General features: G+C 34.1%; 1 protein-coding gene across 16 annotated transcripts in view; it reads right to left on the reverse strand.

Annotated features, from left to right (window-relative positions):
• The window catches only part of CMC1 (C-X9-C motif containing 1), a 112,165-nt gene that overhangs the window by 52,118 nt on the left and 35,238 nt on the right, over positions 1 to 24,809 (reverse strand). The window contains exon 4 of one of the 16 annotated variants that reach the window (XR_010120276.1): positions 2,754 to 2,791. The exons of 12 other annotated variants lie outside the window; for them this stretch is intronic. Coding sequence is in view for 3 of the 4 variants with exons in the window: in XM_055285014.2 (XP_055140989.1) it covers positions 6,686 to 6,780 (95 nt within the window). In the remaining variant the exon portion in view is untranslated. 3 more of the 16 variants (XM_055285014.2, XM_063637065.1, XM_063637083.1) reach the window with 3 other exon arrangements.

Consider the following 24,809-nt stretch of genomic DNA (forward strand, 5'->3'; position numbering starts at 1 on the left):
AAAATATTTTTATATGAATGTGGCTTTTGGTGATGTCATCAAATCTATCACAGTAACACCAACTGCTTAAGTGTTAATACTGTATCACGAAATACTATGTAGCCGTTAAAAAACACAGCACACTGATAGGGAATGATCCCTAAGACTTAAAAGTGAAAACAGCAAGGTACAGAACATTATCATTTCTGTGTTTGGAGTGTGTGTATGTGTGCGTGTGTGGGGGGGTATGTCTGCAAGCACATAATGGCTATGAAAGAACATGTAAGAAAACTGATAACTATGGTTATTTCACAGGAGGAAAACTGGCAGGGACAAGAATTGAAGAAACACATTTGTATTGTGGTTTGGTACTCTACACCTTACAGAATATTATGAAAAAAAAAAAAGGAAGGAAGGAAGGGAGGGAGGAAAAGGGATGGAAAAAGGGAGGGAGGGAGGGAAGGAAGGAAGGAAGGAAGGAAGGAAGGAAGGAAGGAAGGAAGGAAGGGAGGAAGGAGAGAGATAGAAATCATTGTGGGTGCTGGAGAGGGGAGAGTGGGGTCTATATAAGAGGAGCCTCGGCTTTGAAGAGCAGAGTGAAAAAGCCAGCTCCCTCGCTCTCATTTTTTCCTAAGCAGGCCCTTCTGCCCTAAATTGCTGTTTAGTAACAACTAGGTGGGGAACCCTACTGTATCTCATGAGAACTCCCTGTTCATCGCACTCTAGGAATGTTTCTACAATTATGGATTAATTTTATTAAATGCTAATTGTTCTTGAATATAAATCTGGATATTCCTTTTCACAAAATATACAGCTACATAGATTCTAATATTCCCATTATAGCAATACCAAGCAAAAAACACTATTCCAGTGTAAAATGACACTATCAAAAAGTCACACTATTGGCTTTCTTTTAACACTGTCACACCAACTGCCAAAATCGAAGACATCTAACAATGATAACGTGATATTTTGCTAATAAATAAGTCCAAATTTTCAGTTTTAAGGGAAAAAAAGGAGGAAATAACAGACATGTTATACTAAATTTAATTAGACATTTAATAAGTGTAGTATCCATAGTCAACAAGGCAAATCGATCTGAAATTTCAGTTCTAGCTGCAGTTTATTTAAAGAGTTTACAATTTTACTACTTAAGAGCAAGTCCTATGGAGGTGTTATCTCACCATTTATGTTTTCACAACACTTATGATATTGCTATCACACTCTTAAAATAAATGAAAAGCCCATGCCACATTTCAGACCAATATAATGTTATAGACTCTATTTTTATTTCTGAAGACAAACATTAAAATACTTCTGAATTGCTCACTTTCTTCTTGCAATGTTGAACATAAAAAAAAGTAAACTAAGAGTTTTTTTTTTAATGTCCCAGGTATACTTCAAAAGCAGAGGTTTAATCACTTGGTTTTAAAATTAGTAACTAGAAAATATATCATAAAATTGTGACAACAGCAGCATCTTATGACAAAATTATTATGCTTTTAATTTTCTATTAAATTGTGATTTATTAGCTTGCTACTTTAAAGACTAGTCTGTGTATAGAATGAATTTAGTGGTGCATTTAATGAGACAAGAAGGTAGAAGGATGAACATGAAAAGATTATTTTACATTGTAGTGCATGAGCTATTTGATAATTCTAACACAGTACAAAAGAAAGCTTCTCTCTAGATGGATCATGGTTCAGTTAACATCACTGAATATCTAATACCTCCAACTCAATTAATTCTCACCTGATTAAGATCAGGCTGATATTCAAACTAAATCATCTCTCCAGTCAAGTAGAAATCAATATTTCTGATTTTACTTTTAAATTACAATAGAAAATAAAATGCATGCATCTTCAATATGCCACGAGTAGATTTTCTATTCTAGTCTACCATAGCATGGATAACACAGTTGATTAAAGAATTATTCTAATTTGAGCACAAATATGTGGCAGAATCTGATTAATTTGAACACAGAGATGGAGTAAAGTAATTAAATATATCTTACACAGGGCAAACAGAAAATTGACATAAAATAAACTTGACTTTTTTAAAACAACCTCACTATTTATCAGCTCAAGTAGTTGGGAATACAGTTTTATTAGAGACTGATTATGCTCAGAGAAGAGGCTTGTTTCAGGCATAGATATTTGTAAGGTAGGTAAAGTAAAAGCTCTTTTTACATCATACTCTTTCCACCACTACTGCCTCCAAAAAGCACGCAGGTGCTTAAAAACAACCAAATTATTTCTACAGAGTTTCCCAGAAAAAAAAACAGAACATACTCACCCATCTTTGTTAAGCAGGGAAATTAGTGAATCCAAGAATAAAATTCTTACATATTTGCAACTGTTTCTACTAAACAGAACATGAAATAGATGTTCCTCCTCTTTTATTTCTTAATTCTCTTCAAATTTAAGATAGAGAAGAAGAGTAAATTATTTGTCGGATTAATTGAATAGAGATGATTTTTGGCTTGTTAGCAAACTCAAAAATTCAGAAGAAAATGTTCAAATTTTAAAAAATATATTTAAGAGAGCAGAACCACAGATAAATGTACACTTTATTAGAAATAAAAATAATTTAGAGAATACTTAGTATGTACTAACATTGCATACTATACATTTTTATCTTATATGTAATATGTATACTTTATATATAAAAATATATTTTATATAGAATATTATATATAAAATATAATTTACTATTTCTAAACCTCACAAACTAGGTTATTAACAATGTACTAAATATTCATGGGTGTTACTTACCTCAGATGTGCTTTTCCTAGTGTCTTAGGTATCTATCCCTTCACAGAAAAAGTATGAGAAAGCAAGAATCAAGCAAAGTAATCTGGAAGCATAGATTTCCAAAATTCATATCCAATGAGCCATACGAGTTACCTATAGATTATAATTAAGGGCATAAAAATCAAAACTTGACAGATCTGATACTCTCCAAGACTTGCAGACTCAGGCTGGGGTAACCTATGCAACTTGGAAGCTGAGCCACTTGCATGTTAAACACAAAAGAATATTCTTTACCTTCACAAAAGGTTCCATCCTGTTTTTCTTGAACCAGACCAACATCTCAGTTTGGTTTTCTTACTTATGACTGAAGCACAGTTTCAGAGAAATATGTTTTTGCATATAAATATATCTATCTTTATATATTATGTATATATAAATACATCTATGGAATTAGAGATGGGAAAAGTCTCCATTTAATCCCTCTGTCCTAGGTTCTACAATGCTATTTAGAATATAATTATGGAGACCTCTGCTTTAATAATTGTTGAGTGGGTGATAGCAGTTTTTGTAGGAATAACCACAAGTGTGTACAAATACATGAACAGTGCAAGCACAAAAACTGTAATGAACCACTACAACACATGTCCATGTTTAAAGGTACAGCTGTTACTTTATTCCAGATCATTGTTCGTTTTGTAGGACTGGAAATACAGAATCATCAGATCTGAGGATTTACCTTTTTTCTAAGATGGAATTTTTGTTTTATGTAAAATCTCACAATTTTAAATAGCTAACTTTGTTTTCTAAAACACTGAAGAGGAAAAACAAAACATGTCTGTGTAATGGCTCCCAGCTGAAGGCTGATGGTCTGTGTCATCTCCTGGAAAAGCTTTCTTGAACATTTCAGCTCTAAAATAATTATACACTTGTGGTTATTCCTACAAAAACTGCTATCACCCACTCAACAATTATTAAAGCAGAGGTCTCCATAATTATATTCTAAATAGCATTGTAGAACCTAGGACAGAGGAATTAAATGGAGACTTTTCCCACCTCTAATTCCATAGGCCTCATTCTCTTCCATGGTCCTATGAGGCTGCCACAGTAACGGTGGCTATAATGCATTTCAACAGGGATTCAGATGGGCCCTTAGCTAAAAGTTTACATTTTCTTTAAGCCCACACTGATTGTCTTATGGATCAGTTACTAAACCTCTCTAAATATATGCTCCAAGAAGCACTTTAGGTAAGAATGTTTCATTTGAATGGATGCTACTTTATAAAGGGGTTTTCTCCCCTCCTCTCTTAACTTACCAAATATGTATTCAGCTATCAAATAATTTGTCTGTTGCCCTCAAGAAGTCTCTAATGGAGCAGCAAGGCAGTGATACATTTAAAATTAAACAAAGAAACAAATAAATAAATAAAACAGCAATTCTGGAAAGACGGCAAGAAATATCACACAGCAGTAAAGACTGATAGCCCAAGGAGGCCACATAAATAACTAATAAGAGTTTGAAGGTGGAAGGGCTCACCACAGGCTACTAGAAAGGCAGCACAAAATTCAAGGAGGTATTGCCACATTTGCAAAAATAGATGGAAGAGTGCCAAGAAATGTAAAACAACAAACCTTACTTTTTTTCCCTATTACTCTATTAAACAATTGGTGAATACAATGAAATAATTATTTAAAATATTTCTAATAAGTTTGCATTGTTAGAATTCAATATAATAGATGTTAAGTCAAAATCATAGCAGTCTTAGAAGCTACTTAGAAGACATTTTTAAGTAAGAATTTACTTGTGCTCTACATTTTATTAGTAACTTTTATTAAAATAATAAAAATAAACAATAAGACAGCTCATCTCAGGATCTGGAAATCCTGTTATGAAAACAAAAGTAAAGAAAGTGGCTGTCACACTCTTATTTGTTAAATTCCACAAAGAATATTTTTAATTTTGAAACAGAATGTCAACAGGGTTGATTGAAATAAAGAGAAATAAATTAATGCTAAATAATTACTAAGGAAGTTTTATTTATGGAAATGAATAATTCAGTGTTTTACAAAGTAAATTCAAGCAGCAGCTGCTCTGCTGACATCAAGCTAAAAAGAGCTTCCTCAAAAATGTACAAACTTTAAAACTAAAGAATCATCATTTTTTTTAATGTCAAACAGGAAGTTATTTCCTAAGTCATCTGGTTTTAGTATAAAATATTACATGGTTACAATGGTGATCAACAAACCATTTAAGAAGTCTCTGCATTACATTTTTTCATAGGAAGTATCTGTCACATTCTAGTTTACTGAATATATGCATAATTCCCGGCCTGTTTACTCTTACAACAGCTGGGGGCAGAGAGTAATTCAGATTTCTAACAATCTGTTCATATGTATGTGTACTCAGGGTTGTATTTTAAACTGTATTTCTTACTATGGACCAGGTGAAAAGAAATTGAAAGTAACTGGTTTAGGGCATGAAAATTCTTATTCTATATAATAGGAGAAAAATAACTCAAATAATACAGTTGACCCTTGAACAACACGGGTTTCAGTTGCACAGGTCCACTTATACGTGGGTTCCCCCGCCCTCAATAAATACCATTCCTTATCTGTGGGTTCCATATCCGCAGCCAAACACAGATAAAAAATACAGTATTCATGGGATTTAGGTTTTGGCTTCCTGGAGAAGGATGGGCATCCTGTAACTAAACCCCTGTGGATACCGAGGGAAACTGTATATTCTTAATTCATTCTTTTGTTAAATATTTACTGAACATTTCTACATACCAAGCCTGTTTTAGGTTCTAGGGATGTATGAGTAAAACAAACCAGGATCCCTTATTCTAAAAGGAGTATTGTGCAGTATGTTACAATGTGGTAAGAGTTACAGAAAAAGAGAGAGAAGTTAACGGCTGTAGGAGGTTATAGGAGGAAGGACCTAGTAGGTTACATTTTCAGTAGGGTCATCCAGGTAGGCCCCTCTAAGGAGATTTTCAGAGAAAAACTTAAAGGAAGTAAATAAATCAGTAACACAGTTTTTATAGCCAGTGATGTGATAAAGATACTGAAGTTTCTAATTCTATACAAGACATATTTTTAAAATATTTTCAAGGAAAATGGGCATGAAGAAAAAAATAACTGTAGATAAGAATAAATTTTCATATGAATATCTAAACACAATATAGGTAAGGTAGCCTAGTCTAAAGAGAAGGCATAGCTACTAATGCCAATGTAAAAGTACCTAAGTTACTCTTGTGGGAATCAGACAGGGCTTAATTTCACAATGTCACTAAAATGAAAGTAAAGGCTAAGGAGACAAAAGACATACATTAAAAATGGCTTACACACTTAAGAGTAAAAATGAGCTCACGTTAAAATGAATCTGTTAGAGAAACATTATTCACTAAAGGTATTTCTGGGGTAGCACAGCATGAACATTGCATTCTTTGCTTCTTCCAGTCTACAGATTGTTTTGTTTTGTTTAAAAAAAAATAACAATAATGATCAGCGCCGTAAACTAAGCATCTCTGTAACTTCTCTATGGGTAACAAAGAAAGAAGGGTTCAGTAATACCCAAAGCCTGAGTTCTAATATAACTAGTTCTCTGAGTAATAGGCAACATGAATCCTGTCTGATGTTTTAGAATGACAAATCTAGAAGGAGTCACATCAAAATGCACTAAGAACCTAAGTCTTCTATTTTACCCAACTCAATGAACACAAACATATTTCCTAAAGCGAAAATGGGAAAAATAATTAAAGAACCACAAGTTAAAAAGATTTTTTTAATTCATAAAAATGAGTGAAATCCAGCAAATTTAGGATTTCTGGTATTATTACTTTATGTTGACTTTAACTCGCCTACATGAGTTTCCATTAGCTTTTTAACTCACAACTAAAGCATTTAATTTTATTTATGTAATACAAGCAAATTAATAAACTTCTGGTACTCACTACTATTTATGTAGCTATATAAGTTCCTCCACTTAGTTTGGAAAATTCTCCCAAATCCATCTAACATCTGCAATGTTTCACAAAAATTTATCCGTCTTGTATTGTAAAGGAGAAAAATTTATTTCACATGACAAAAAGGAAATACTACCCCCAAATTTTGCTACTTAACGATAATACAATTCGCAACTTTAGAAGCCTATTCTGTAAGAAAATAGAGCAATTATAAAAAGTTTTTCCACATCAAGGGGGGGTAAATTTTGTATACATAACCACTGAGTAAGGTTCTCCTGACTGCAATTCATTTATATAATTTTTTTGACAGAGCTCACTTACATAATTGCTCCAGTTGTGTATCATTAATAGGCATACATGAAGTTATAGTAGAACAGATGATCCTGTTACAGCACTTTCTACATAACCAGACATTAATATTTTAAAGGCCATTTTATAAAAATCACTGCCTTCATATTTATTCTAACCAATTAAAATGAGTTCTTCAAAAATATCAATTATTCTCTTCTTTTATTTGAAATCCATATAGTTCAAATTTAATCTTACATGTAAAATATAAAAGGTATTAGGAAGAAAGTTAACAAAGATTTTACAGAACTAAAAAGGTTTTCAAGTTAAAAAAAAGAATACTTACAGGCACAGTGGCTCACGCCTGTAATCCCAACATTTTGGGAGGCTGTGGCAGTCAGATCGCTTGAGCTCAGGAGTTTGAGACCAGCCTGGCCAACATGGTGAAACTCGGTCTCTACTAAAAATACGAAAATTCGCCAGGCATGTTGGTGGGTATCTGTAATACCAGCTACTTAGGAGGCTGAGGCAGAAAAATCGCTTGAACCCAGGAGGCAGAAGCTGCAGTGAGCCGAGAGCACACTACTGCACCCCAGGATAGGTGACAGAGCAAGACTCCATCTCAAAAAAAGAAAGAATATTTTTAAAAGATTGTGTGTTTTGTTTTAAAATCTAGAACATAAGACTCAAAAGCAAATTTTCGTTAAAGATGAGTATCTTCTTGGTATCTTACAACCATCTACCTCAAACTTAATGTGACCTGGTTCACTGTTTCTTACAAATCATTTGAAATCAAACTCCTGGCATCATCGTTCTTCTCTTCAGTGGTTTTCTCTTCAATTACCAAGTTCTGCCAAAGCTCCCTTTGATGCTTCCCATTCTCACTGTCACCTCCCCAGCCACCCGAAAAAAAAAAAAAGTCCCTCTATTTGTAGCTTAATCAAATGGAAAGCTTCTCTTTTCTCTAATATCAACTCCTCCATCCACCTTGAGCCCATACACAGAACAACCACAGTCTTTAATCTCTCATGTCACCCAGACAGACACGGGGAAGAAAACAGAACTATATGAAATTAAAAGGATGCAAAGTAACAGAACCACTGCACTTACCTTCCCACAAAATTATTATTTAGAGACGTATAGGAAATCACTAAAGGTAGGATTAGCACATATAGATATAAGAGAGAACTGAATGGAGATTCAAAATACTCTCAATAGTATGGACAACCAGGGCAAAAAACGTTTAAAGGTAAAATTTACCTGGATACATGCGAATTCCTACATTTAAATTAAAAATACTTTCAAATTTTATAATAGAATGACATTTGATAAATTCAATGTGAATCAACAATTTGATGAAGTATGACAAAACAACTAAACCAATCTTAATTATCAGTGCCGCAATCACAACTACAAGGAGCTCACAGCACATCTATGTTCATTTCTGGAGACCACATTTTTAGACGAATCTTGACAAATAAGTACGTTCCTGTAGAAAGGCAATAAAGACATTAAGAGGTCTTTTTAAAAACCATAATGTATACAAACATCGTATTATATACTAACCATATCTTAGAAATCTACCTAGGGCATCTATGGGAAAATAGAAAATATTTAAATTTGGCCAGAAAAGAAAACTCAGGAAAGGGAATGAGACTGTTATCACTAAAGTAAGCTGAAGTAAAAACCTAGGTGACCTTAAATATAAGCACTTAGGCTTGATCATAAGCAGTGGGGAATGACATGAACTAAACTGATCAATTCAAAAAGTTTTACCTAGCACCAACGTTTAGGATAAGGGTAAAATCAGGGAAGAAGGAGAAAAAGAAATTTTCTAGATAGAAAAAACTAGTCTTCATGCTAATAAAATAATTGAAAAGATATTGAAGACAGTTTTGGGTAAAACTGCAAGATATTGTAAGCTCTTAAACTCTTCTTCAATATTCTATAAGATAAACAGAGTTTTAAAAAGACAAAAATAGGCTAGCTGCCCCTATGCCATAAAAGGGGGATAGATCATACTATAAATTTCGAAAAGTAGGAAAAAAGCAAAGATTTTGGCAAGGCTCAGCATGCCATGGATCCTAGCTCCTAGAATGCACTGGGGAAAGAAAATGAGTTAAAATATCTTCCAAATTCCCACTAAAAACACTCCTCATTTTTGGGAGAAGTAGACTGAGGACATAAATAGCCCACAGAAAAATAAAACAAAAACAAAACAAAATAAAAGAAAAACAGTATAAAAAAACCTCTACCCACCTTCAAAGGATTTTAGCAGGGGCTGGAAAAACCACCAGAGTATGCCATTTTTCAGGGATCCACACTTAATAGAGAAGATAACCCAAAGGTAACCCCACAGAAAAGAGGAAACATTCCTGAAGGCTACTTAACAAAAACACTGCATTGGCCATGTGCTCCCTCTCCCCCTCCTTCAGACTTCAGGAAAGTACATAAAAGAACACCCCAGCCTTCACAATATAGCCCACAGGAGAAAACAAACATCAGAAAAAGGTGGCAGAAGTGTTAAAGAGCATTCACCCACAATTTTTCAGAGAAAGGCAAGGCAACTCTGCAAACATGCCTAAGGAAAAGAAGATTCATCTCAAATGTCATACTCTATTAGAACTTCATAAAAACATAAATTCAAGAAAACTAGACTTCAAGGAATCGTTGATAAAACAGAGTGAGACGACAGAAGAGATAAATTGAAGACCAAAACAAATCCGTAACAGTGCTAATAAATGTATTAGAAACATAAAAGCAATAGCATAGACACAGCTAAAATTCAAATGAAAAATTTTATTTAAATAACTCAAGATAATCACAGTAAATATAGAGGGCAAAAAAAAGGTTAATGCAAACACAGAGAAAACCAAGGCATGGTAGGCAACTATTGTGGAAGACAGCTTCCAAGATGGCCTCCGATGATCCCAGCTTTCTACTGTTCATGTCCTTCATGTCCATGTCACCCCTCCCATTAAGTAGGCTAAACCTAGTTATCTGCTTCTAACCAAGAATATGGTAATGCAGACAGGATGTCACTTCTATGACTGAGTTACAAAAGACTGTGGCATGTCTTACCAGATGTTCTCTCTCATCTTCTTGGCTTGCATGTTTTGATGAAGTAAACTGCCATGTGGAAAGGGCTCATGTGGGAAGGAAGTGAGGCTATCAACCCAGCATCCTACAGGAGACTGAATGCTGCCAACAATCATGAGTGAGCTTCAAAGCAGATCCTTCCCCAGTCAAGGTTTCAGATGAAACCACAGACCCTCCTTAGCCAACACATTAATTGCAGCCTTGTGAGAAACTGAAGCAGAGGACCCAGTTGTCATACCTAGATACCCGACTTATAAAACTATGAGATTAATGTGTGCTCTTTTAAGCCACTACATTTTGGAATAATTAGTTATGCAGTAAACGACATCAAATGTTAATCCTTGTTTTAAAGTTCCAAGGATGATTGGTTATCTCTGAGGAAAAAAATTCCCCCGGAAAAAGGAAACAAGAAACATTTCAATTATAATTTAAGAAAAGTCTTCTGATGAAAAAAAAATGTACAAACCAAAAGGGCACAGTATGTTCCCGAAAGAACTGATACAAGATATATCCCAGTTAAGCTTCCAAACAAGGATGCAGAAAGAATTCTTCTAGGATCCAACCAGAAAAATCATGTCACCTATGGTAGGATGATTGCAAGGTGGGGTGGGGATGAAAACCAGGCTGCTCTCAGACTTCCCAGAGCAACACTTAATGTCATAAAATACTGATGCAATGTATATCTACAAAGTTCTGAGGTACAGAAAATACGACCTGACAATATTATATCTACTCTACATGTCACAAATGTATAAGGCAACAAGCAGTCATTCCCAACCATGAAAGATATCAAGGATTCTAGAACCCAAAGACTCTTCTTAAATTAACTATTGGCAATAAAATCAAGCAACAGATCAAAAAAAATTTTTAAAGACAAAATGTGATGAGCACTGTATTTATGGTTACAGAAAAGAATATAAGTATTATAAATTATGACAATGTAAAATTACAACTTATAGAAACTGGGACCTGAAAGAGAAAAGGTGGGGGAAGTGTAACTGTACCTTCGTACAAGGGAATCACTCAATACTGTTCAAAATTAGAATATGGAGTTAAAACATAATTACTCAAAGTTGTCAGTGGGTTTCATAATATGTTTTCTTATGATGGAGGCAAGTAACCTTTTATCAAGAAACATTCACATAAACTTTAGCAAGTCTTTCGTTTTCTAAATTCCACTAAAAAAAAAAGTGTATATAATATAATCCCTTTGTATTATCCTTTTGTTCCCAGAGAGATGTCTGTCTTTGCGAATGGTAGAATTTGGAATAATTTTTGGAAGGCATTTCATATTTTCTATATTACTTATATAAATTGAATATCCTTTTTATTGAAAGCATGATGTTGTTTTCCCCCACAACAATAAAACGTAGGAAGGAAGTAAATACTGAAAGCCTGAAGTAGAGCAGAGGTATTGAAAATGAAGTCTCACATATTGTTAGAAAGATTCCTGCACTGGTAGTAGTTAACATCACAAGCTTCATCTAACGTTAAGTTTCTGAGATCACAGACTTTCTCCCTAAATAAAGATCTTTGCAGCATAAAAATCCCTGTTTTCTATTATATGAATTCTAAAATTCTCTGCCTGGCTTTCAAGGAGCACCAAAATACGACCCTAAATGGCAACTAAATTGTTTTACATAATTAAACTAATCTTCTCATTGTCCCACAAATATCTGATGTTATACTCGGCTTTTGTATCTTACTAACTACTTGGAATATCTTCTAAATAAATAATTTAGGTGTTTCCATTTCACAGACTATTCCTTCCCGAATACTTAGTAAGATAAACAAACAAATTTTAAAAAGAAACTATCTAAATGTTACCTAGCTAAAGTTTATTTGCTACACAAAATTCTTCCTGAAATCTTAGAATTTAACTAAAATATTCTTTCAGAATTTTTAGAGCACTCAGAGACTTTTCTATATTGAAACATAACTCTAAATTAATACTGCTTTGCAGACTGTATTAGTCTTAATTCAAAAACTTTAAAAAAACCTCAAAGAACATAAAATTTTTAAAATATATTTAAAGAAACTCATCAAAAAAATAAAAAGAAAATAAAAGAATGATACAATTAAACCTGATTGGAAATATGTTCTTAAACCTCTGAGATGGTCTTCCCAACCAAGTATTTCATATTATATATTTTTAAAAGATAAGATTATGTATTTGTATAAAATGCTACGGTTTACAAAGTGTTTTAATAATCACTTTCTCATTTACTTCCAAAAATAACCTTACAATCATAATTATCCACAAAGGACTGTGAGTATACTTAAAAAAAAGAAAGTATAAAAATAAAAATTATAAAAAATATTAGTATGCAACAATTTATCAAACTTTATAAATTTATCACATAAATTTATTCATCATAATCCTCTTTAACAACACAAAGCTACATTTGCAAGTAAGCAGCTAAAGTTTTCTTTTTTGATTTTCCTCTAAACTATGATTTAAATGGTTATATTCCTTGTTTTAATATTCCAACACACAGTCAAAATGTGGCAGTTGCAGTTGTACATTTACCTTCAATAGTAACTATAAAACCTAAAATTATTTTTAATTGGCTCCTTTAGTAAGACCCAAAACTTCCTAAAGAAACATTTAACACTTAATGTTAGATTTACGGTAATGAGAAAGAGCAAGGATAAGTCAATGTAAAAATGCATAAGCTTTAATGATATTCTTAACAGGATTTCCAGATACTTCTACCACAAGATGGAGATAAAGTAGATGTATTTACATATGTCAAAATATATAATTTTATTAAATTATTTGATATCACTTGGCTGACAATCAGAAATATATGCTACTCTTTATGATAAAGGTAAACCCACTTCATATGTGATCATTTTTAATTTAGTTATTTCCAAAATATTCTTTTAATAAAATAAAGACATATAACATTTTCATGTTTCATTTTACACAGGAAACTACCAGTATTAACGTATTTTTAAAAACACATTGAAGAAGATTCATATATCAATACCAGAGCTGTTCAATAAATTTTTTTGTAATGATGGAAATGATTGATGTCTGCATTGTTGAATGTAGTAACCACAAGCCACATGCAGCTACTGAGCATTTGAAATGTGGCTAGTACCACTACAAGACTCAATTTTAAATTTTATATAATTTTAATTAATTTAAAATTAAATAGCCAATGTGACTACTGGCTAATATACTAGACAGCACAGAGCTATATTATAGCCAATTTAATATTTTAATATATATCAAAATCCAATCATGGTTTTCAGAGTGTAAAATAACACATAAAAACTGAACTTTAAAAATAAAATTACTATAAATCAATGATAAAAACTAAAGATTCTGACCATTAATACTGGAGGTTTTTCCAAAATCATCAGGAAAAAAACAGAAAAGCTCAATATAATGGTAAAAATAAAAACCAATATATATTAAAAGGAGTAAAGTTTATAGCATCCTCCGAAGCGAATAAAAGAGCATATACTAAAACACACAAACCTTCTTAAAGTATACCAATAACCATGTGAATTTTCAAATTTAGTATAGAAATGTGCTTAAATATTTAAAATATGTAAATATCTGCACACACAATAAACATATTTACTGTTTACACAAGTCAAAGTTAACATTTTCAATAATAGGAAAAAAAAATTTGCTCCCTCTTACCAAAACAGTAGGAGTCTAACTCTGCAGTTACAAAGTAGAGCACTTTGCACCAGAGAAAGATTCCAACGTAAATTACGTGGAACTCAATCAACGCAAAGTTGGGTGTCAATTAAACTAGAGAGCCAGTAGCCACTCTGTTTCAAACTGAGAGAAATAGTCTTACTAATCCAGACAAAGATGCCAATCAAAGGTGCTGAAACCAAAAGGAAAAGTTTCATGATGATCACATCTCATAAAATGTAGAGAGGATTCATGAAGAAGCCACTTCACTGGAGTCTGTTCTTGGATTTGGGCAGAATAAAGGGCGGAAGCCGATTTAAAAGTGCTATAGAGGTGACATTGAGAAGACAAAAGAGTGTTAGAAAGAATCTGAGAATTGGTCACCAAATAATACCTGAAAATGTGTTGATGGTTGGATTATTCCAGCACAAAAGCCCTGACTTTAAAATTAAGCAAACAAAAAGGATGTTTCATTAAACTGTCTGTGTATTACAAAACTGGGATACACTCTTCTCTTTTGCAATAAATAATCAAAACCAGCTTTTTAATGCACAGTCAGGCTCTAACAGAAAATGAAAAATAGGCTCCCACATTCAGCAGATCTACCCTTCCCCCAAGATCTCAGTAAATTATTTCTACATGTGCTGTGTTAAAACTGAACCCCTAGAGGGCAACTGAGCTTCAGTCTTTACTTCATAATATATACTTCAGTTCCTCAGCAGTTTATAGATACCATGACCTACTTCCTTATATCTTGGAACTTTTCCTTTAATACAAAAAGGAAATGGAAAGAAGAAAATTAATATATTACATTCACTACTGCAAAATATCATTATGTAATATATTCTTTAACAGCGATCATTCAACAATGAAGACTATGGTACTAATAGCTACATTCCTGAATAACAGACATCATAAATGAATATTTGAATATTAACACTCTCAGTAGGAATCATTTAGCAGATAGGAAAGACATACCTAACAAGTCTATTTAATATAAACGTTTTGCATAACTTTACATTCACTAAATGACATGTTAAAACTTACAGGGAAAAAAATGAAGAATCCAATTTTAATAACAACCCTATATAAACTACCCAGTATAAAACACTACAGGAAAAACAATGTTTCTTCAAAGTCAAAATGTCAAGAGGTTCCTTACTGCCCGACTAAGTTAACTCTAGTTCATGAGGAAGAAGTACTGATATTCAAACAGGCCCACACAAAACACTGACATAGCAAAAAAAGTTACTCTATCAATATAAAAATGTACTAGCTAGCAAGGCCAACAATGATATCTTAGATTCAGCCTTTTTTAGTGAAACTCAAAAATTAGACATATACAAGCATAAAATGTATATACCAAAAAAGGTCACATAAAAGAAAATGCTGCCAGGCACGGTGGCTCACGCCTGTAATCCCAGCACTTTGGGAGGCCGAGGCGGGCGGATCACGAGGTCAGGAGATGGAGGCCATTCTGGCTAACACAGTGAAACCCCGTCTCTAATAAAAATACAAAAAAATTAGCCGGGTGTGGTGGTGGGTGCATAGTCCCAGCTACTCAGGAGGCTGAGGCAGGAGAATGGCGTGAACCCAGGAGGCACACCTTGCAGTGAGCCAAGATCACACCACTGCACTCCAGCCTGGGCAACAGAGCAAGACTCCGTCTCAAAAAAAAAAAAAAGAAAATACTGAGAATATACCTGGACAATATACAGAATAATAATAACTAACTGATAACTTGGTCCAAAAGTCATGGGTTTTTTTTTCACTTTTTATTTGTATACATGTAGGGGGTACAAGTGCAGCTTTGTTAAATGGATATACTGTGTAGGGAGGAAGTCTGGGCTTTTAGTGTAACCATCATCTGAATACAGTACCCTGTACCCAATAGATAATTTCTCATCCCTTACCCACTTCCTGCCCTCCCATCTTTCCTGGTCTTCAATGTCTATTATTCCACTCCCTGTACCCTTACGTACACATTACTTAGCTTCCACTTATAAGTGAGAACATGTGATATTTGACAGAAAGTCATGTTTTTTTTTTTAAACCCAAATAAGACTTTTACATAATCAACTCTCTTTATCTGTATATATTTTCTACAATATGTATTCACTAACTGGAACAAAATTATAATTCCACCCATAAACAGCTTTTGAAGGTAAATATGTATTGTGTGTCACCACATAAGTCCTTCCTCCCCAGCAGAGCAGGTCACCAGTACCTCCTTAGCTACTGTGCTCAGCAACAAAACCATCATCTTGGTGAGGACAGAGAATACACGCACATGCTGGTTAAAGACTCTTTCTCCATGTCAAAATTATTTTCTTCACTAATTCATCAATTAATTATTAGCATTACATCCTAAGTACTTAGGAATCTCAATGATCACAAAGCAATTTCTGCTCATTTGGATTAGAATCCATATATGAAAACTGAAACATCAAAGAATGCACTGATGGAACACAGAGTAGGAAGAAGCTGCTAAAGAAGGTGAAGTTTGTGTGCAACAGGGTTAGTAAAGGAAGCAGCCATATAATTGACAGGATACAAAAGAGGTCAAGGTTTAAGGCTGCCAGAGCATACTTTCTTATTTCGTAAGAGTTTGCTAAGAATCCTTGGCCTACTGGAAAAGAACCTGAAACCTAGCCTAGATAATTTGGCGTTTAACCTCCAAGACGGAAGTAAGGGAAGTAAAGGTCAAGAAATAGCAAACACACATATACACACAAATCAAACAACAAAAACAGCCAAAAACTTATGGCTTATATAGAAGAGTGCTTTAGATAATAAATTATGTAACTTTAAGATATACAAATGAGCAAAATCTATATGGCTTGTTGCTATGGGCTGCTTTAAGGAGAAATTCTGTTCCTTTGGCTAATCCATTTTTTTTTTTTTTTTTTTTTTTTTTGAGACAGAGTCTCGCTCTGTCGCCCAGGCTGGAGTTCAGTGGCGCGATCTCGGCTCACTGCAAGCTCCGCCTCCCGGGTTCACGCCATTCTCCTGCCTCAGCCTCTCCGAGTAGCTGGGACTACAGGCGCCCGCCACCACGCCCGGCTAATTTTTTATATTTTTAGTAGAGACGGGTTTCACTGTGGTCTCGATCTCCTGACCTCGTGATCCGCCCGCCTCGGCCTCCCAAAGTGCTGGGATTACAAGCGTGAGCCACCGCGCCCGGCCTGGCTAATCCATTATTTCTCAAACTTGGATGCACATTCAAATCACCTTGAAAGCTTTGGAAAAAAAAATGCAATTATCTCTCTTTGTGGAGAGAAACATGTGCACTATTATTTTGTTTTAATTCCTAGATAATTCTGAAGTACAATGAACGTTTGAGGACCACTGATTTAGCCTACGTGTGAGAGATGAGGATCCAACACACTTCAATTATACACGCAAAGTAAAGGTTCTACTCTAAGAATACGACAATTTGAATCTCATCATCTAAACAGACTTCACCAGGGAAGATACGAAAGAAAAAGATAACACAAAAGAAGTTGCATGAAGCGTTAATCACTGAGGCAGTAAATAGTAGACCTATTTAGGTCTACTCTGAAAATCACTGGGTACTAATGAAATGAAAGAGCTCCTCAATAAGCTCAACAATAAATAAGTCAACCGCAGATGATCTTCTGAAGCCAAAATGAGAGGGAAAGGAACAATTAAGATTTTTCACACTAATGCATCACAAAGTACACTTAGTCAAATCTTCAATAAGATCAGATATTCTAATTTCCAAAAGTTCAAATTTTGCGATCTGGGCATAAAATATATCTATGGGAGATATACCAGGAAAAAAATAAAATGCAACATATCCTAAATTTAAATTTGTACACTGTACTGACATAATCTAGGATTCAATGAACGTCTAGCTGCTTTTAAAGAGGGTTTCAAATTTCCAAATATAGCTTTGACTTTTCTCCTAGGATGGTCTAGTTCAGTCTGTGTAGGTGAGTGACAAGACATAAGCAGACACTGTAATTGCAGTAATCTGTACTGAGATGGAATATAACTGTTCCTACTGAGTCAATAAAGCCAGGGTATTCCGCCACCATAAACGGATATCATCTGCCTGGAAAAGTCAGTCAGAATGGAAATGAAATCACCATATAAAATGCTCAAAGACCCAACAGGCTTAAAAAGACAACTATAAAAGCAAGAATACATTACTGCAGAGAATTGGTTTCTTCTTTTTTTTTTTTTTTTTTTTTTTGTTGTTGTTGTCGAGATGGAGTCTCTCTCTGCTGCCCAGGCTGGAATGCAATGGCGCAATCTCGGCTCACCACAACCTCTGCTTCCTGCATTCAAGCGATTCTCTTGCCTCAGCCTCCTGAGTAGCTGGGATTACAGGCATGCGCCATGACACCCACCTAATTTTTTTATTTTTATTTTTAGTAGAGATGGGGTTTCGCCATGTTGGCCAGGCTGGTCTTGAACTCCTGACCTCAAGTAATCTGCCTACCTCGGCCCACCAAAGTGCTGGGATTACAGGCGTGAGCCACCACGCCTGGCCAAGAACTGGTTTCTAATCATGTGCTTGATATTTACCCATGGTTTGACATAAAGCTAGTCAATTACCTAATAGTTTACATAAAGCACTTTGAAAAATATCATAAAGATTCTGCCCATCACTTTAATTCTATGCAAGACTTGGTTCTTTGGCAATGTCACTGACTAGGAAGGTATGAGTACAGGGTTGAACTACAGAAATGCTTTGCAATAAATACATGGCAAAGTTCAGAAAGTCAAAAAGAAGCTGAGCTGTGTGTGATGACCTGGAAATCTTACAGAAAGATGTGTCCTAGTAAGTCTAGTCAAGTCAAATCGGATTTTCTTAAGCTCTGCTGGTAGAGATAGCTGAAATAAGGAAAGATATCTAATAATATGAACTTAGAGTTAAATTTGTTCTGGTTTGAATTTGGTTGTCATTAAAACCAAAGTTTTAAGGTTATGATGAAGAATCAAAGGGATGAAAAAGTTAAATGTAAACAGATCATTCGTGCATGCATTTTAAAGGTAATGACACAGGTAATAAATTAGAAGGTAGAGTAAAATTACTGGTGTTGATTAGAAGGAAAAAAGCAGCCTGACAATGTGAACTTTCAGATTATGTAAGCACAAGTCAGTAGCCATTAAATTAAAAGATTAAACTGTGTTTAGCTATTTAGCCATTCTTGGAGCACAGAACGTATTTCTTTAGCTTTGAGGACTTCAAATAAAACAAAATGTTACATTTAAAAATCTGACAAATCTGGTGAATCAATTTCTCCAGAGAAGGTAAGGAATAATGCCTTAGGACACCTGTAAGAACAACAATAACAAAAAGACTGTTCAGTTATCTCTGTAGGACCACATTGCAGTTAATGCTCATTCTCTTACAACAGCCTCACTCTAAATAAATGCCAGGGGTTATGCTACAGCAATCTGAGACAGGGACATCTCTTTAGTTCTAGCAAACACACATGGTTACACTGCTGTCTGTCACTGTTAATGGAAAACAGCTTCTAGTTTTAAAAGAATGCAGAAAGCCAAAATTTAGAAAGTAAACTTGTAATTTGTTTTGTATTGGTGGTAAAATTAATCTTTCAATTTTATTTGTATGAAGTTATTTTCCTACGAAGGGAAATAGAAAGACAGAAGAGAAAGAGGAAAAAAAGGAATAAAGGGAGGTAGAAAGAACAGATTTCAAATTCTTCTGATTTTTTTTTTTAACCAGAAATCAAATCTAAACTTCAGTTTCAAACTTTTAAGACACTCCAATATCAGCCTTGACTCTCAGTCTTTATCTACATCATTAATCTCCTACTGCACCACTGGTCTCCTAAGATCAATCTCTTTGCTGCTGTATCAACAAACATGCCCATTCTCACCTCTGTGCCTTAAATCCTGGGTCTCTGGTCTGAAATGTTTTTCCAGTTTCCCTATACTCAGCCAAATAATTAGCCGTACTTCAAGGTCCAGTTGATAACCCACATACTTCATTAAGTCTCACCTGCCTAAATCAGAATTCACTGGCTTATTTTTTTCTAAAGTAACATATAGGTATTTTATTATAAATTGTTTTATATGGTGTAATTCTATTTTCTGTGCCTGGTACTCAAAAGCTCAGACTTCGACTCTGTATCTATAGCACTTCTCACAGTATTGAACATGTGATAGGCATCCAATAATATTTAACAGACATGATATTAAACTTAATTCTGTAAATTAAACTTAATTCTGTGCATTCAGAGCAATATCAGAAAGTTTTAAAAATTACTGAAGCAATGTCTAGTTATCTACTCAATCCTCATTCTTTTTCCAATGAAATATATTTAAATCCTAGAAAAAACTCAGAAAAGGAATCAAGTTTTAAAATTGCCAATATTACCAACACTTAGAAATAATACCTGTTAACACTTCCTCACTGCACTCTTCCTTTACAGAATCAACTTTAATTTGAATATTTATTTGATAACTATCTCCCCTGCCATAATTAAACTCAATAAGAATGCAGACTGAATCTGTTTCAGTCACATTTATGTAGACAGCTTATGTGCAGGGCTGGATACATGGTAAGTATTCATAAATTTACGGAATTAGTTAATTTAGCCAAGCCTTTCCTGTGTTTCTAGAATTTAATTTGATTAAACCAGGAGTCAGGAAATGTTTTCGGTAAAGAGTCAAAGAGTAAACATTCTAGGCTTTGTAGGCCATATGGTCTCTGTTGCAACTACCCAACTCTACTGCTGTAGTGTGAAAGCAGCTATAGGCAATACATAAGTAAATGAGCATGGCTGTGTTCCAAAACGACTTTGTTTATAGAGATCGGTGGTGGACCAAATTTGGGCATCAGGCTGCAGCTTGCCAACTGTTGAATAAATACAATATATTGTTAACCAGTTTCTCACACTGATCAACACACTTACTGTGACTACAAATGTATCTTATATCCTATGGCTGTACCGTAATTTATATAAGCAATCAGACTCTGCTGACAACTACATTTTTGGCAATATTCCATATTATATATGATGCTATGTTGAACATCCTTATGCGTATTTTATTGTACATCTCTGATCATTTCCTTAAGATAAAATCCTAATGGTAGAATTGCTAAGTAAGACAGTAGCCACATTGATGAATTTTTGTGAATTTTTTAAAATACAAGCTCCTTTCATGCTGTTATTCCTGGCCAGCAGTGTAAATACCTGCTTTTCCAAAATCTTGTCAACACTATACATTACATATGTTTTCTTACCCACAAATACTTCATCATGCATGTGATAAGAGTTCAATATTTGTCTACATTTTTCTAATTAGATAACATTGATCTAAAATGAAATAAACGAGTATTAATATATACCATTCAATGAAACAAAAGTATACCTTTGTGCAATACAAACCACCGAAAACTACAGAATATTAAAATCACTCCAGAAACTTCCTTTAATATCCTTTTTCAATCAATACTTGTCCCACTCCCACGTAGTGCAACTGTTGTTCATATTAGTTTTGTCTATTCTGAAACACTATATAATGTTGCCTGTTCTAGAACATAATATTAAAAGAGTATATGCTTTTTTCACTTATATTTCACTAAGCATAATAGTTTTGAAATTCATCTCAACTGTTGTACAGAACAGTAGTTTGTTCCATTTTATTGCCCATTGTACAAGTACACCATAATTAGTCCTATCCCTTCTCTTTTTGAGAGGAATCTGGCCTATTTTCAATTTTGGGCTACTGATAGATACACTACTATAAATATTAGTATACAGGCCTTTTTTGTGTACATTAGTTTCATTTCTCCTGGAAAGAGTTGCTAGGTCACTGGGCAGATGTGTGTTTTGTGAATGTTGTTAGTGTTCTTAATTGTAGCCATTCTGGCAAGTATGCCATTCCAATTACATGAAGGTTGTTGTCCTTATGTTATTGTCCTAAAAGTCCGTAAGGTTTTGCTCATTTTTTTAAATCTTTTTTTCCCCCTCTCTGTTTAGGTATTTCCTTGATCTATTTTTAGGTTATGATTCCTATTCATTTCCATCCTAAAAGTTTTATGTCAGATATTTTTTTTTCAGTTTTAGAATTTCCATTTGGGTCTTTTTTATTGCTTCAAATTCTGTTAAGATTTCCTATTTTTATTCATTGCAAACATATTTTCCCTTATGTTTTTAAGCAACTACAACAGCTGCTTTAAGATTCTTGTCTGCTCATAGCAACATATGAGTTATCTTGAAGTTAGCCCATTGATTTCTTTTCAGAATGGTTCATATCTTCTTGTTTCTGTGTACACTGAATAATTTTGCATTCTACTGCAAATGTTGTGAGTAGAAAGTATGGGTTCTGTCTTTTCTGAATAATTTTTTTCTTTTTCATTTAAGCAGGCAATTTAATTTACTTTGAGTATGCATGCACACACACTTTCCAAGGCCTGCAGTTACACCAAACCCTGTCCTTGGTTCAGACCAACAAGACTGAGGGATTTTGTTTGTCAAGAGTTTCAGCCACCCTACCTGGCAGAGACTCACCCAGTGCTATTTCCTTCCTTCATTGTTTGACTTCCCTCTATTTTCTGTCTGCTTTTGTTTACTCTCCCATGCTTTCGGGTAGTTATTTTTCCTATTTTGTTCATAGGTTATAGTAGTTTTCTGCAGAAGGAATTGTGGAATGGAGCTATTAGGCCATGCCAAAAACAGAACTCTTTATAAACTGAATAAACTCATTATCAAATTTTAAATCATACTAAGTTTAGGTAATATAAAGTAATAGCTAATTGATCTAATGACATTCTTTCTGATTGACCCCATTCACAATGTGCTAGACAGCCACTATCAACTGATTAAAGTTGACACAGATGAACTGTATTTGCTATCTTTGACATAGTTAAAAGGTACATTATGGAAAACACACTAGGCTGGGAATAAAGATAGCTGAATTCTAATAATGGTCCTGCTATATTAACAAGTCAGATGATATCGAACAGGTAATTTACTCTTTTTATTGAGCTATGACACCATGTCTTTCTATTCCCCACTGCATCTAACACCATGTATTGCACATAGTAGTACTGAAGCATAGTTTGTTGAATTAACAAATCAGTGTAGCTATGGTTTGTTCTGGAGGGAGAGTGGTCTATCTGAAATCTTAAGAGTAAGGCAAAGGAATACAAATGTCAATTTTTAAACTATCACTATCCAAGTTGAACATGTTACTGATAATTCACTAACAGAAAAGAGAACCTACACAATGTGCACAAAAACATTAGAACCACAATTGTACAAACATTCTACTCCTTTGTTTCCCTTTATAAGAGAGATTTTTACTACTGTCTGATAAAGTGGTTTCAAACTGAAATAACTAATAAGACACTTCAAAGTTAACATATCCAAAACTAAATTCTGAGTCCATCTACCACCAATAATAAAATAAAATACTAAAATTTCTCCACAGTCTTCTTCTTCTCTGCTAACTATAACTCCTCCTATTTTACTTGTTCAGGACAAATAAGGAGTCATCTCTTTCTCTGTTGCCTCTACTTTCAAAATACATTTCAAATGTGCTCATTCTCACCACTTCCATTTTTACCACCCTTCCAGTCCACCATCATCTGTCAGTTGGAGTATCTCAATCACATCAATCACACAATCACATCAATCACACAATCAGACAAAAATGGTGTCTCTAATTCTCCACTTGTCCCTATTCCACCTATTATTAACATAGCAGTGAGAGGCGATTATAAATCAGACCCTGTCTCTTTTCATTGTTCAAAGCAATCTTCATCTTTCCATTTTTCTCCTTACTAGCTACAAGTCCTCAGTACCTAGAAGACCCTGAAAGATTCTGCCTCCAATCATTTTGCTGAACTCCTCCCTATTCACTCTACCCCTCATTCATTCCAAGCTAAACACAGTGACCTTTTTGGTGTCCCTTAGCCATGCCAGCTTCACTTACACCTCAGGGTCTTTGCACATGATATTCCTTCTGCCAAGATCATTCTTCTCAGAGATATCTGCATTATCTCACTCCTTCACCTCCTTCAAGAATTTGGTCCACATGTCACTTTCTCAGTGAGACCTATATTGATCACGTATTAGAAACTGCAGCCTCATTTTCAACACCAGCACTCCCCACTGACCTTATCGAAATTTATTTTTCTTCAAGGCACTTATATTTACTAATAACGTTTATTATTTATCCTCCCCTCCCCCACTTAAGTTCATAACTTTCAAGATTTTTGTCTATTTTATTCACTGCTATAAAATGGTAAGTGACATACAGGGAATAATAAATATTTTAAATGACTACGTTCCACATAACACTAAGGTTCAAGTGCTCAAAGGAATCAGAAAATTCTTTATTCGCTTTGAAAAATTATATTTTTAGTGATGTAATATTTGACTAACACTAAAATATATGCAAACAGTATTACCAAATGCAAACACAATGGAGACAACCAGTGTATTAAAATATGACACCAGATAAACTTGTTTATGGGCCTCAGAATAAAATCTCTATCATCTTTAATATTCTGAAAATTTGAATAAATCATAAGAAATCATTATTCTTTAAAACTGCTGATTTATATGATTTAGAATTTATTCTATACTTTCTATCTCCCAAAAGAGAAAACCACAAAAAGGAAGTGGAAGGAGATACATACGAGGCTGCAACTGTCACCTATAACTACTGATTTAAAATCTGCTTCATCAAAATCACACACTGTTGTCATGTGCTGGCTCTGTAAATGTAAACAAAATGAAGCACAATACAATAAAACTGCTTTTATCTCTTTTGTACATTACGCTGCAAAGCAAATTCTGTCCCCAGCCCCTCAAAAACGGGCTATTAACTGGTTTTCAATCTGAGAGTCTAATACATTCCAGAGTTTTGTACAAACCAAATTGCCCCCTTTGTTATTTTTCCAACAGATACACAAGATTCCTATAAAAATGTATTTCAGTAAAATATAATTATCTGTGGGTATTTGCAAAATGTTTACCAGTGTCAGGCTCTGATTACCTGGAAAAAATGCCAATTGCAACTGCAGGATCATCAGGTAACTTAAGTGAAGTGTGA

The sequence above is a fragment of the Symphalangus syndactylus genome, chromosome 1, assembly GCF_028878055.3.
Source record: "Symphalangus syndactylus isolate Jambi chromosome 1, NHGRI_mSymSyn1-v2.1_pri, whole genome shotgun sequence".
NCBI classification, from domain to species: Eukaryota; Metazoa; Chordata; class Mammalia; order Primates; family Hylobatidae; genus Symphalangus; species Symphalangus syndactylus.